Genomic DNA, 13,194 nt, shown 5'->3' on the forward strand with positions numbered 1-13,194 from the left:
GGGAAGGAAGGAGAGAGAGGAGAGAGTGAAGGAAGGAGAGGAGGGGGGGAAGGAAGGAGAGGAGGGGGGGAAGGAAGGAGAGGAGAGAGGGAAGGAAGGAGAGAGGGAAGGAAGGGAGGTGTACGTCTATCGTATGGTTGGCCGACACACATTCTCCTCCCCTCTCTCCGGCTGCGGCTTGTGGTGCCGCCGTTACCGGTAGCGCTGCGGGCGGGCGGGCGGAGTCTCCCCTCCCGGTGACGCGGCGGCGGGAGCGACGAGGCCCAGAGATGACGCGGAGTCTCCCCTCCCGGTGACGCGGCGGCGGGAGCGACGAGGCCCAGAGATGACGCGGAGTCTCCCCTCCCGGTGACGCGGCGGCGGGAGCGACGAGGCCCAGAGATGACGCGGAGCCACAGCCGCAGAACGTTCTCGAACAGCGGCGGCGAGGGGTCGGGGTCCGGGGCCCAGGCCGGCAGGCGGTGAGCAGCAGCAGAGAGAGGGGGGGGGGGTCTCCGTCTCCGCGCTGGGCGGGCGGGCGGGCGGGCGGTGGCCGGTTGGAGCCAGGCAGGGCCAGAAGAGTTGGGAAACCACTGCGAGGGAATCCTTGTTCGTTCTTGGAGACTTTGACATTTCCACCATGTGGAGGGAGGAGGGGGAGGGAGGAAGGGAAAGGGAGGAAGGGGGGGGGGGGGGGGAGGGAGGAGGAGAGGTAGGGGGAGGAAAAGGAGAGAGGGAGGGGGGGTGAGGAGGGAGGAGACGAGCGGAAGGGAGAGGAGGGAGGGGGAAGGGAGGTAAAGGGGAGGAATGGTGAGAGAAGGGAGGGGGAATGGAGAGGAGAGGTAAAGGGGGGAGGGATGAGGGGAGGGAGGGGAGAGGGATGGGAGGTAAAGGGGAGGAATGGTGAAGGAGGGAAGTGGAGGGGGAGGGATGGTGAGGGAGAGGGATGGTGAGGGAGGAGAGAGAAGGGAGAGGGATGGTGAGGGGGACGGAGAGGGAGGGGAGGGGAGAGGTAAAGGGGAGGAATGGTGAGGGAGGAGGGAGGGGAGAAGGAGGGGGAGGGATGAGAAGGGAGAGGGGTGGTGAGGGAGAGGAGGAGGAGAGGGAGGGAGATGGAAAGGGAGAGAGAGAAATGGGGGGGATGGAGAAATCTGATCGTCTCCCCTGCAGAGGGGTTGTAGGGAGGGTGAGGTGGGAGGGGGGAGATCTGAAGGTCTACCATTGCTGAGGCTTTGGTCGAGTGTGGGCCCACACAGTCCAAACACTAACCGGTCCCATCAGACGGACTGAGACTAGTAGACACAAGGCACTGCAGATGCTGCTTTACAAGAAAGGACAAAGTGCTGGAATAATCCAGCGGGCCAGGCAGCATCCTTCCCGACACCATCAGATGTGCACCAACCGTGTCACTCTTCAAGTCACAGCTCGACAACTTGCACATGGATCATCTCACCAAACGTGCCCACATATAAATCTAAATAACCTTTTTGCAACCAGTGCACATGCGAGCGAAAGCTGGACAAGAAAGCCCAGCTGTTGGAGGTTGTGCAGTAGAAAACAGAAACAGAAGGATCACTGGAAAAAAAGGGTGGGTCGGGTGAACCTAAAGTTTCAGGTCGGGACCCTTCAGACTCCTCTATCTTTGGCATAAACCAACATCTGCCATTCCTTCCAACAGGTAAACCGCAGATGCTGGTTTACAAAAAAAGTCACAAAGTGCTGGAATAACCCAGCGGATCGGGCAGCATCTCTAGAGAAAATGTGATGTTTCAGGTTGGGGACTTTCTTCAGGCCATCATTGCCAAAGTAAGGCCACATGCAAATTGGAGGAACAGCAGCTAATGTTTTTTCTTGTGTTATGAACATTGAATTTTCTGAAGAAGGGTCTCGACCCAAAACGTCACCCATTCCTTGTCCTGAGATGTTGCCTGACCTGCTGAGTTACTCCAGCATTTTGTGAATAAATACCTTGAATTTTCTAATGTAACTATGTAACCTTTTGGGCTCACATCTGCCTCAAGGCAGACTATCAGGAAACCTCCTTGCCTGAGGTCATCTGTGCTGGCCCCAATTTGTCCTGTTTTGTCTCTTCCAGTTTTTTCTCCTCACTCTCCCTACTACAATCAGTCTGAGGAAGGATCCCAGACCGAAATGTCACCTCTCCATTTTCTTCAGAGTTGCTGCCTGACCTGCTGCGTTACTCCATCATTTTGTGTCCATCTCCAGTACCATTTAAGATCGATGATCTTTCGTCAGGACGCAAAGTTTGTAATGCCACGGCGATAGTGTGGGGGCTGAGTGTGGTCGCCATCCTACTGAAATAATGTGGTGATATTTGAAAGAATGCAGATGAGATTTACCAGGATGGTAACTGAAATTGAGAGCTTTACTTTTAATGAGAGAATGGCATGTATAAATGGATTAGATTAAGAACGTATAGAAGGAACTGTAGATGCTGGTTTACATTGAAGATAGACACAAAAAGGGAGTATTAGAGGGTGTCAGAGGTTATGGGGAGAAGGCAGGAGAATGGGGTTAGGAGGGAGAGATAGATCAGCCATGATTGAATGGTATAGACTTGATGGGCTGAATGGCTTAATTCTGCTCCTATCACTTATGATCTCACGAGTAACTCAGCGGGACAGGCAGCATCTCTGGAGAGAAGGAATGGGTAACGTTTCGGGTCGAGACCCTTCAGTCTGAAGAAGGCTCTCGACTCAATTAGATTAAGTACCTGGGTTGAGGTGGGTGTTGGGTCTGATATCAGACTTGGATGTAACAACGTTACGGTGTTGTAAGCAATCATGTTTTGTTACATTCACCATTTAGAGGGCATGTGCCAACTCCACAGCAGCTGTTAAAAAGTAATGCCTTGATGCCACATATTAGCAGATCACATGTGTGACAATGCATTTAGGGACATCAATGCCAACAGCAAATAGACAGGGCCCTCTGGAATGTGGATGTAAAGAGAGATCTTGGGATTCTAGTTCATAGTTCCCTAAAAATGGAGACACAGGTGGATAGGGTAGTGAAGAAGTCATTTGATATGCTTGCCTTTATAGACTGAGGCATTGAGTATAAGAATAGGGATGTTGTGGCATGGCTCAGTCCACACTTGGGTCGCCACGCTACTCAAATAATGTGGTGGTATTTGAAAGAATGCAGAAGAGATACATCCGGATAGTGACTGAAATTGAGGGCTTTACTTTTAAGGAGAGATTGGATAGTCTGAGTTTATTCTCACAAGAGCATAGTGGAGGTGACCGTATTGTGGTTAAAAAAAATTATGACCAGCATAGAAAAGATTGTCATTTTTCTGGAGTAGAGTCTAAAGCTAAAGGATACAGTTTAGATAAGGGGAGAAATTTAAAGTAGATCTGAGGGGCACATTTTTTACACAGGATGTTTGTTATATAAAACAAGCTATCAGAGGATGTGGTTGAGGCATAAACAATTACGCCATTTAAAAGGCATTTAGAGAAGTACATGGACAGGAAAGTAGAGAGGTACGGGTTGAGAATGAGATTGACATCTAAAAGCATCCGCTGCTCCAGATGTCAACTTATTTACATCGGCGAAACCAAACGCAGGCTTGGCGATCGCTTCGCTCAACACCTGCGCTCGGTCCGCGTTGGCCAATCTGATCTCCCGGTGGCCGAGCACTTCAACTCCCCCTCCCATTCCTAGTCTGACCTTTCTGTCATGGGCCTCCTCCAGTGCCATAGTGAGGCCCACCGGAAATTGGAGGAACAGCACCTCATATTTCGCCTGGGCAGCTTGCAGCCCAGTGGTATGAACATCGACTTCTCCAACTTTAGATAGTTCCTCTGTCCCTCTCTTCCCCTCCCCCTTCCCAGATCTCCCTCTATCTTCCTGTCTCCACCTATATCCTTCCTTTGTCCCGCCCCCCTGACATCAGCCTGAAGAAGGGTCTCGACCTGAAACGTCACCCATTCCTTCTCTCCTGAGATGCTGCCTACCCTGCTGAGTTACTCCAGCATTTTGTGAATAAATACCTTCGATTTGTACCAGCATCTGCAGTTATTTTCTTATTCTAAAGGCATCAAGGTCAGGATGGATGAGTTGAGTGAAGATCCTGTTTCTGTGCGACACAACTTAATAACTAAAGTGAAACCTGAGCCAAGGTAGATCTGGTTCAGTACTGAAATCAGGTGAGGTTGACCAGTTACTAGAGGCTGGGATTTTTCTGTTTGGTTTCACATAACTGCCAGTAAATATCATAACAGGTGGTTGGGAAACAGGCAAGAGGCAGTGTGCCAAAAATAGCCCTGTGTACAGGAGATCCTTATGCTTTACTTCAACCATCTTGCTCTTCGGGTTATTCACCTGAGCTCTTGTTATTGAATAAGATTCCCTAGTTTTCTAAACCAAGACTGGAAAATGGTGCTTTTTGTTTATTATTCACGGGCAATGATTGATTCTGTGAACATTTATTTGTTTGCTAGGAAGTGTTCAGAAGGGATGGCAAAGAAAAGACCGAAGGCGCAGAAAAACAATGATGTTTTCAAAGTTGCCAAAAGCAGGAGCATAAAAGCCAAAAACAAAACCAAACATGTGACTACAAGTCTCAAGAAGGTTAGTAAGAACTTCAGCGTAAAACAGTTGTCAACCAGCACGTTACTAACTTGGTGCAGTGGAGGTATTTGTGATTTTGTGTTTATTTTATTTCTGATTTGCTTGCTCATTTTTGTTCTTGTGTGTCTCTTCGTGGGCTGGATTATACCCCATCCAACCCTCTGCTGGTGCTTGTTCTAAACCTTTACAGCCATGCATCTGACAACAGCTTGAGACCTTTGTTCTATGACCATCATGTGAGGTGGAGCGGGAGTTGGTGATGGGATTCTAGCTGCCATGGACTGAGATCCTGTACCAGCTGGCACTATCTTGTCAAAATGTAATCGTTCATGCTGTCAAATGCATGTTTTACCATTTTAATTGCCTCTGATAATTGGAGAGAAGTGGATTGCAAATGTGGCGTGCACTTAAGTTTGCAAGTGCTCCCTTTAAAGAGGTAACTCTAGCCCTGCTTACTTATTTTAATCTATTCTAATTAGTGGCAGAAACATTAAGAGAGAATTGATGCAAATCTCCCCATTAGCTGTCAGTGCAGCTGAAGGTAGGTGAGGCTGCTGTTTCAACGTTATTACAAACATATTATGTTCACTATTTGATCTTTATATTCTTGTAGCTTTTTTCTGAGGGCATAACAATTACAACAACCTTGTTGCATTACTTTTTCTGTTTAGGGCTTTTTCTCCTTCATGGCATTTCTAAGCATATTTAAGATGAAGGGGAAAATATTTAATAGGAATCTGAGGGGTAACTTTTTCACACAAAGGATGGTGGGTGTATGGAACGAGCTGCCAGAGGAGGTAGTTGAGGCAGAGACCATCGCACCGTTTAAGAAACAATTAGACAGGTACAAGGATAGGCCAGGGTTAGAGGGATATGGGCCAAATGCAGGCAGGTGGGACTAGTGTAGCCTGGACATGTTGGTTGGTGTGGACAAGTTGGGCAGAAGGGCATGTTTCCATGCTGTAAGACTCTTGACTCTATGACACAGATTTAGCGTGACATTCTTGGTACTAGTCCTTTTGAGTTTCCTGTTAAAGGCCCTGCTGGATGTTGATCCGGGTTTCAGTTCTCTTTTTACTCTGGGGTTATGTGAATTGTGGGTTAATGCTTGCCACTCTGGGCTGGGAAGATGGCAAGAGACTAACTGGTGGTGTACGCTGATAGCTAGTCATGTTGAAGTAACAGAGTGACGCAAGCAGTAGATTTGCCTTATAGCGCCAGGGACCCGGGTTTGATCCTGACTACGGGTGCGATCTGTACGGAGTTTGTACGTTCTCCCTGTGATCGCGGGGGTTTTCTCCGGTGTGCTCCGGTTTCCTCCCACACTCCAAAGACGTGCGGGTTTGTAGGTTAATTGGCTTTGGTAAAAATTGTAAATTGTCCCTGGTGTGTAGGATAGTGTTAGACTGCAGGGATTGCGGGTCGGCGCAGACTCTGGGCTGAAGGGCCTGTTTCAGTGTAAAATCTGTAAACTAAACTAAACGAAAAATAAATGTTGGGCAAAATGTGGTGCTTATTCAAATGCAGTCAACTATGTTCTCTTTTGAGATGGTCTTTATTTGCTTTGATTTTCTGCTCTGCTATATTATTCAATCTTTTTAAAATGAAAAGCTTTTTCTAATTTTCTCAGGAGACTAATATAGATGCTATATAATGCTAAGATGGTGGTTTTAAAACTTACGCTGCTTGATAACCTCTTATTTGTACCTGTGTCATAGATTTCATCCTATTTATGGCAGTGTGCATGTGCTGTTTCTTTATATTAGTAGTGGTTACTTTACTGTAACTGAACATCGATGCAGCAAAACGGTTTGACATAAAATCCAGTAAAATCATACTGTACACAAGCAGAATCATACATAAGTAAAAGACTAACGGTTGTCGTGTAAAACAAAATAGTTTTTTTCTGAGGCAATACACAGTGTCGCCATGTTCCTGGCACCGTCTTGTACCTATCAAGTCTTATCTTGGCCTTAAAAGCTTGTTGTCTTGGCGGAACTGGTAGGATTAAAACTGTTGGTTTCTGTCGTTTTTCCAGACAATCTTCCACAGCAAATAAAGCACAAAAGCACCCATTGAGAAACTTATTGAGATTGATGGGAAATTCTAGAAGATTTCCACAAAGGCAGGACTTTTTAATCGTTGCAGCATTGTATAGTATTTGTTGAGACGCTGGTATCCATGTTCACTCCAGCCTGCAATGTTCAGGGAATTTAGCGATCTATCTTTTTTGGCATTGAACCAACAGCCTCACAACACACATATTAATAATTTTGTTTTCCACTCTTACATACATCATTGCAGCACGTGTTCATGCTGCATTTCATGTAAAATTATTTGAGTATTTGATAACCTTTATGTGAATGCGTATTGTCTTTCCGCTGACTTGTTAACACGCAACAAAGGCTTTCCACTGTACCTCGGTACATGTAACAATAAACTGAACTAAACTGAATTGCAAAAACTTACGAACCACTCTGACTGAATTTGGTGTCTTCGAAGCAATGTTCCTGTACCTGTACCGAACCAATTAACATTGAACCAAAGACGGTATTGTCCTGACCTCGTTTTGGTATTTCAGTTTTTCTGATGCCTGCATTGGTTTTAAATGCAGCAGGTTAAATGACGTTCAATGAGAAATAGTTATTAATTTTATCTTGGGAGTTATTTTCATCAAAATGTAATTTGATTTTATCATAAAAGTTTTCAAACTGATAATCCACATGTTCAAGTTTGCAATAGTTTTTTTAATAGAAAAACTACATTTGACAAATTCTGCAGGAATTGTCATCTTGGATATATCAGGATATGGTGGCATCGACTAATCAATTACATATCTAATCTGAACTGCCATCAGACATCAAATTTACAGCAGTTCTATAAAGTACAGATTGTCAAAGTGAGAATAAGGGTATGAAATCATAAACAGCACAGCATGGGTGTCAGATTGTATTATGTTGTAGCTTCAACGTACTCGGATAGTGGTTAATTTTGTTAATATGATATTTCATTGACTACAGGTAAATAATTTCTTTATTAAACCAAGCAGTGTTGTGACATGTATCGATTCTTGGATATGAAAATTCTGTTACAAGTTATTACTAACACAGTAAGGGACATAGCAAAGTACAGCACAATAACAGGTCCTTTGCCCACCATGTCTGCGCTAACAGTGATACCAATCTAAGTCATCACATCAGCCTGCACCTGGTCCACATCCCCCTCTTTCCTGCCTGTTAATGTGTCTGTCTAACTGCTTCCTAAACATTGCTACATTTAGGCTTCTACCATTTCCCCCATGACAACTTAATTCGGCAACAGTTTGGTTTAGAGATGCAGCACGGAAACAGGCCCTCGGCTAACCATGTCCGTGCTGACCAGCAATCCCCGCACACCAACACTATCCTACAAACTAGGGACAATTTACAATTTTACCAAAGCCAATTAGCCTACAAACCTGTAAGTCTTTGGAGTGTGGGAGAAAACCCACACAGGTCATGGGGTGAACATACAAACTCTGTATAGATAGCACCTGTAGTCAGGATTGAACCAGAGTCTCTGGCACTGTAAGGTAGCAACTTTACTGCTGTGTCATCATGCCACCCCTAAGCCGTCCCGTTGTGCCCAAGCCAACAAGAAATTGCAGAGAGTTATGGATGTAGCCCAGTCCATCACACTATGCAGACTCCCCACTATTGACTCCCATCAGCCTCGGCAAAACAGCGAGCAAAATCAAGGACCATTTACACCCAGGCCATTTCCTCTTCTCTCTCCCATCAGGGAAAAGCTACAAGAAAACATATACCATCATATTCAGGAACAGTTTACCTGCTATTATCAGACTATTGAATCGTCTTGCCATAAACTAAGGGTGTAGTCCCAATCTCCCGACCAACCACATTATAGCCCCTATCTGCACTTAAGCCTGTTCCTCTGCTGTGCTGTTCTACAGTATAATGCAATGGAACAATATGAGTAGTTGTTCCAGTTTCTGCCTCATTAAGATATAACCACATTTCATTCATTGCATGTTGTGTCAGAGCTGGATTTTAAGATATTTTGTTCAATTCTTTGATAAAGTATACTGCTTTCATGGGTAATTCTTGCTTGGTTGCACCCATTTTAAAACCTGTTCCAAGGAGAGGAGATTATCTGTCTGGTTTTTAATGAATACCTTATTCCTAGGTTGCCTTTTTGGCTGAATGGTGTACTTCAGGAAATTTTTGCAATTTTAAGGAAGCGAATTTGTTTGAGATAGTTGAAAGCATTTAGTATTTGATGTAGTGTATGCATGCTGGTTACAAAAATGCAAACCAAACTTCAGAAACTGGATTTGTTTGGAGTATTCCTCGCAATAATTGAATATCCAGTTATTATTTCTTGCTTCTTGGTTTGAATGCAAGCTGTGCTATTGGGATGAATATCTCTATGCCTGGCAAGTTTTGGTATGATCTGTTCTTCCCTTATGTATCTGTACACGGCTCGATTGTAATCATGAATTGTCTTTCCACTGATTGGATAGCACGCAACAAAAAGCTTTTCACTGTACCTTGGTACACGTGACAATAAACCAAACTAAACTTAATCTTGGTAGCTTAGGTTTAGTCATATGACATTTGCTCAAGAACTGAGTTTGCTTACCAGCTTTGTAACCTGTCTCTTACATTTACACAATAGTTGCAGCAAGTTGTGTACAAGTGGGTAATGCATGTCTTTGGTAAACTGACCATTGCCCAGAAAAAGAATGGTTTAGTATTAGACTATAACACCATGGCGTCAAAATGAGATGGTATTTAAAATACATTGGTAAGCATTTGTGAAGTAACTCAAATCCATAGCGTGCTCACTATGCCTGGTGGTGTTTTTGCTGGCCGCAGCTTAGCCAGTGATTGACACCAAGGTTAAATAAAATATTAGGATTTCCCAGCTGTCTGTCAAAATACAATCTGGCAGTTTTGCCGTCTATATTTCCCCAATTGTCCGGGAGGCCAGAGTTATGCATGTAGCATGATGCCAGAGCAAAGAATATATTTTCCTGATTGTGTCGAAGCAACAAGATATTAAAATACTTTAAAATTTCATTGAGCATAAAGGCATGAAAAGCAAGCTGCATGGGGAAGCTGGAGGTTTGCTCCGCTTCAACTCTGAAGGCAAGGTCACATGAAACCGCAGTAGGTTTTACACGGCTTAAACTTCATGTCTTTGGAGTTGTACAGTAGCATGCTAAAATGAATACCCATCTCTGATTTCCAGCAAGAGATTCTCAGGCATTTCAGGAATCTTGGCAACTTCAGCTGTATATAAAGCTCCGATGGATATTTGTCCTGTTTACATAGTTTTGACTGACAGAGGAGTTAAATGCCTTATCATGCCCACCTTTTCTCATACCCGAGTATCTCCAATGTTGTATTTTCTGAATCTCTGCATTCATACCATGTTATTAAGTTACTACGAGTGTAATATTTATGCAACACTGTTTAAAAGGATTTTTTTTTTTGGAACAGATCAATATTAGGAACAGTGAAAAAGTTTCTAAAATCAATAAAGCATTTACAGAAGTACAAAAAGAGATCAAGAACATATCCAAAGCCACATCTTTAAAGAAACCATTGCAGGTAATAGTTTGTTCACAAATATTTTCTAAATGATTTGTCAATTTAAAAACAAATCCCTGAGCAAGTTTAGAGTCAAGGATGTTATGGGCTGTTCATAAACAATTTTTCTGATCTCTGCTCATATTTTTATAGTTTTCCAGGCTTGATGATATTTTAATACCTACACAATAAGCACAATACATTGACATTTCCAGTTTTGCTTTATTACATATCTGAAATTTTGGTGAAGTACCATATTCAGCTTGTGCTGTAAAAGTGCTCACGTATATTCTACTAACTGGCTTCCCTACCCTCCATGTCCTCTGAATGCTAGGATATCTTTCCATGAGTGTCGTCTATTTTCTGTAAGGTATTTGGTTGTGATCTTATTATATGCTGTAATGGACTCGATGGGTTAAGTAGCCTACCCCCCCCTATTCATATTGCTTGTGTATTCCTATTTTTGTTATGTTGGCATGAAAGCAAATGAACTGAGAATTCCTACTGTCTCTATGGGGGGTACCGATATCACCATTAAATCTGTAGGAAAATAACTGCAGATGCTGGTACAAATCGAAGGTATCACATAATGCTGGAGTAACTCAGCGGGTCAGGCAGCATCTCTGGAGAGAAGGAATGGGTGACGTTTTGGGTCGAGACCCTTCTTCAGACGTCAACCATTCCTTCTCCAGAGATGCTGCCTGACCCGCTGAGTTAATCCAGCATTTTGACATACTCACCATTAAATCTGAACCCACCCTCCCTTTGTCTGAAGTCTTTACTCTGGAAGTTCCTGAAAAGTTCAGTGGAGAACATAAATGTTCCTTGATCCAGACGCTGTTAGTTATCCTATATTTTGATTGTCTAATTATAGAATAGATAAGGCTTGTGTGTTCCATGTCATTATCTACACTCGATGTATGCTCAATAATGAACAACTGAGGCCAATATTGGTCCAAAGGGTCCCAGCCTGAAATGGTACCTATCCATGTTTTCCAGAGATGCAGCTTGACCCACAAAATTACCTCAGCACTGTGTCTTTTTGGTTCTATCTTGTTTGCAGGAACCACTTATGGCCAAAATCAGCTGGTCTTCTTTTTTCATTAAACTTTTCAGTAAAAATTGCCACACGATTCAGAATTATAGCAAGGTTCAGCATATAAAACTAAACATTGTATCTTGTAATTATTGAAAACCCCAATTTATGTTCATTTTGCAGATTCCCAGAACTCCACCGGCTGAACAGCTGAATGTAGATGCTACAACACAGTTGTTTTCCCAGTTGTGAAATTCAGAAAATGCTTCCAGTCGATGAGAACATGTATACAAATACGGTGGACAATGCAACCTACAGTATTTGTAGAAGCTGGTTTATACCAGATGCTGGTTTATACCAAAGATAGACACAAAATGCTGGAGCAACTCTGGAGAAAATGAATAGCTGACATTTTGGAACAGGACCCGTCTTCAGACTTCTGAAGATGGGTCCCGACCTTAACTATCCATTTTTTTCCCTAGAGATGCTGCCTGACCCACTGAGTTATTCCAGCATTTTGTGACTATCTCTAAATGGTTAATTTTCTTTTCAGTACATACCAAATGAGAAATCTTTTCTGGTATTCCAGAGGAAATGAATCAAATGTCTTCTACAGATTCAAGTTAGTTTGTGACAAATGTCAGTGTTTGGTTTTGACCCAAGCAGATTTTTAGACAATTAAGAAAATTACATATAACAAATACTATGTGTTGCATATTTTTATTGTTGAAGATGGGACAAATTTGAATATTATTTTTGAGTCATAAATAATAAAAAACTAAATCCATTAGTCTTTATTCTTATGCTGTCAGTCATTGATGTGTACACGTCATCTTATTTTTAGCACCAAAGAACACGCCCTACAGCCCACAATGTCGATGCGGAACATGATACCATGACCACTATCTGCCTGCACATAACCTATATCCCTCCATTCCCGGCATATCCATACATTTATCCAGTAGTCTCTTAAATACCACTATTGTATCTGCCTCAACCACCACCACTGGTACGCCCTCCTACGTGTAAAATAAAACGCCCTTCAACTCTCTAAATTTTGCCCCTCTCACCTTGAACGTATGCCCTCTAGTATTTGATTTTCCCAGCCTGAGAGAAACTTCTATCAGGTCTCTCCATAACGTCTGCCTTACCAGAGAAAACAATCCAAGTCTGTCCAACCTCTCCCTGTAGCTAATAGCCCTTAATCCAGACATCATTCTGGTAAACTTCCATAGCCTCCACAGAACAACATGACAATATTCCAAATGCAGTCTCACTAAAGTCCTTTAAATTTGCATTCAGTCAATTTTAACCCAAGAATAAGAGTGGAAACTGATCATCGTCACAATTAGTAGCGATGCACAAAAGGAATTCTCTCTCTGGCATCCGTCCATCGGCAGGAGATGATGGTGCGGCATGGCATTGTCCTGCTTGGAGAGGGGGATTCTTCATCTGTGGTTACATTTTCTTGTGTGACTGACACGGCCTATCCTTGACAGGCAGGTCCTTCCACAGGTGAGGTCATCTCTGGTCGTTGTTCTGGGGAGTCTGTGGCTGCTGTCTTTGATCATATTGCGGCGTTGGTGCCTGTGCTCCAGGGTCTTGAACCACATGCTGTCGTGATGTTTCATGTCCGCCTGGAGGTCCTTCCTCCGCCTGCCACGGTCCTCAGCAGCCGCTACCCAGTTGTCGGTGTTGATATTGAGCTTGTCATACCCCTTTTAATTGTGTCCTTGTACCGGAGTTTGGGTCTTCCTCTTGGTCTCCGAGCATTGGCAACCTCCCCATAAAGCACGTCTTTGGGGATATGCCCATTGTCCATCCTAAGTATGAGTCCAAGCCAGTGGAGATGCTTCTGCTTGAGGATAGCAGGGATGCTAGGCATGTTGGTTAAAGAAAGGACAGATTTGTTGGTGATTTTGTCCTGCCAAGAAACTAACACTCAGGTTCGGCGAAGACAGTGAAAATGGAAGTTATTCAATTTCC

General features: G+C 43.7%; 1 protein-coding gene across 1 annotated transcript; it reads left to right on the forward strand.

The window, feature by feature from the left end:
• Positions 1-310: 310 nt before the first annotated feature.
• Positions 311-11,988, forward strand: rbis (ribosomal biogenesis factor). The gene is made up of 4 exons (XM_078397255.1): positions 311-461; positions 4,449-4,578; positions 10,083-10,193; positions 11,392-11,988. Exons 1-4 carry the CDS (start codon positions 382-384, stop codon positions 11,458-11,460), a joined length of 390 nt encoding a protein of 129 aa, XP_078253381.1. The 5' UTR covers positions 311-381; the 3' UTR covers positions 11,461-11,988.
• The last annotated feature ends 1,206 nt before the right edge of the window (positions 11,989-13,194 follow it).

This window comes from Rhinoraja longicauda, chromosome 4 (genome assembly GCF_053455715.1).
Source record: "Rhinoraja longicauda isolate Sanriku21f chromosome 4, sRhiLon1.1, whole genome shotgun sequence".
In the NCBI taxonomy this organism is placed as follows: domain Eukaryota; kingdom Metazoa; phylum Chordata; class Chondrichthyes; order Rajiformes; family Arhynchobatidae; genus Rhinoraja; species Rhinoraja longicauda.

Bases quoted from the DNA above. Each gene is read 5' to 3' on its own strand.
- rbis (XM_078397255.1), top strand. From the start codon at position 382: ATGACGCGGAGCCACAGCCGCAGAACGTTCTCGAACAGCGGCGGCGAG. The intron at 462-4,448 runs GTGAGCAGCAGC...TTTGTTTGCTAG, and splicing joins GGGGCCCAGGCCGGCAGGCG to GAAGTGTTCAGAAGGGATGG. The intron at 10,194-11,391 runs GTAATAGTTTGT...TTCATTTTGCAG, and splicing joins CTTTAAAGAAACCATTGCAG to ATTCCCAGAACTCCACCGGC.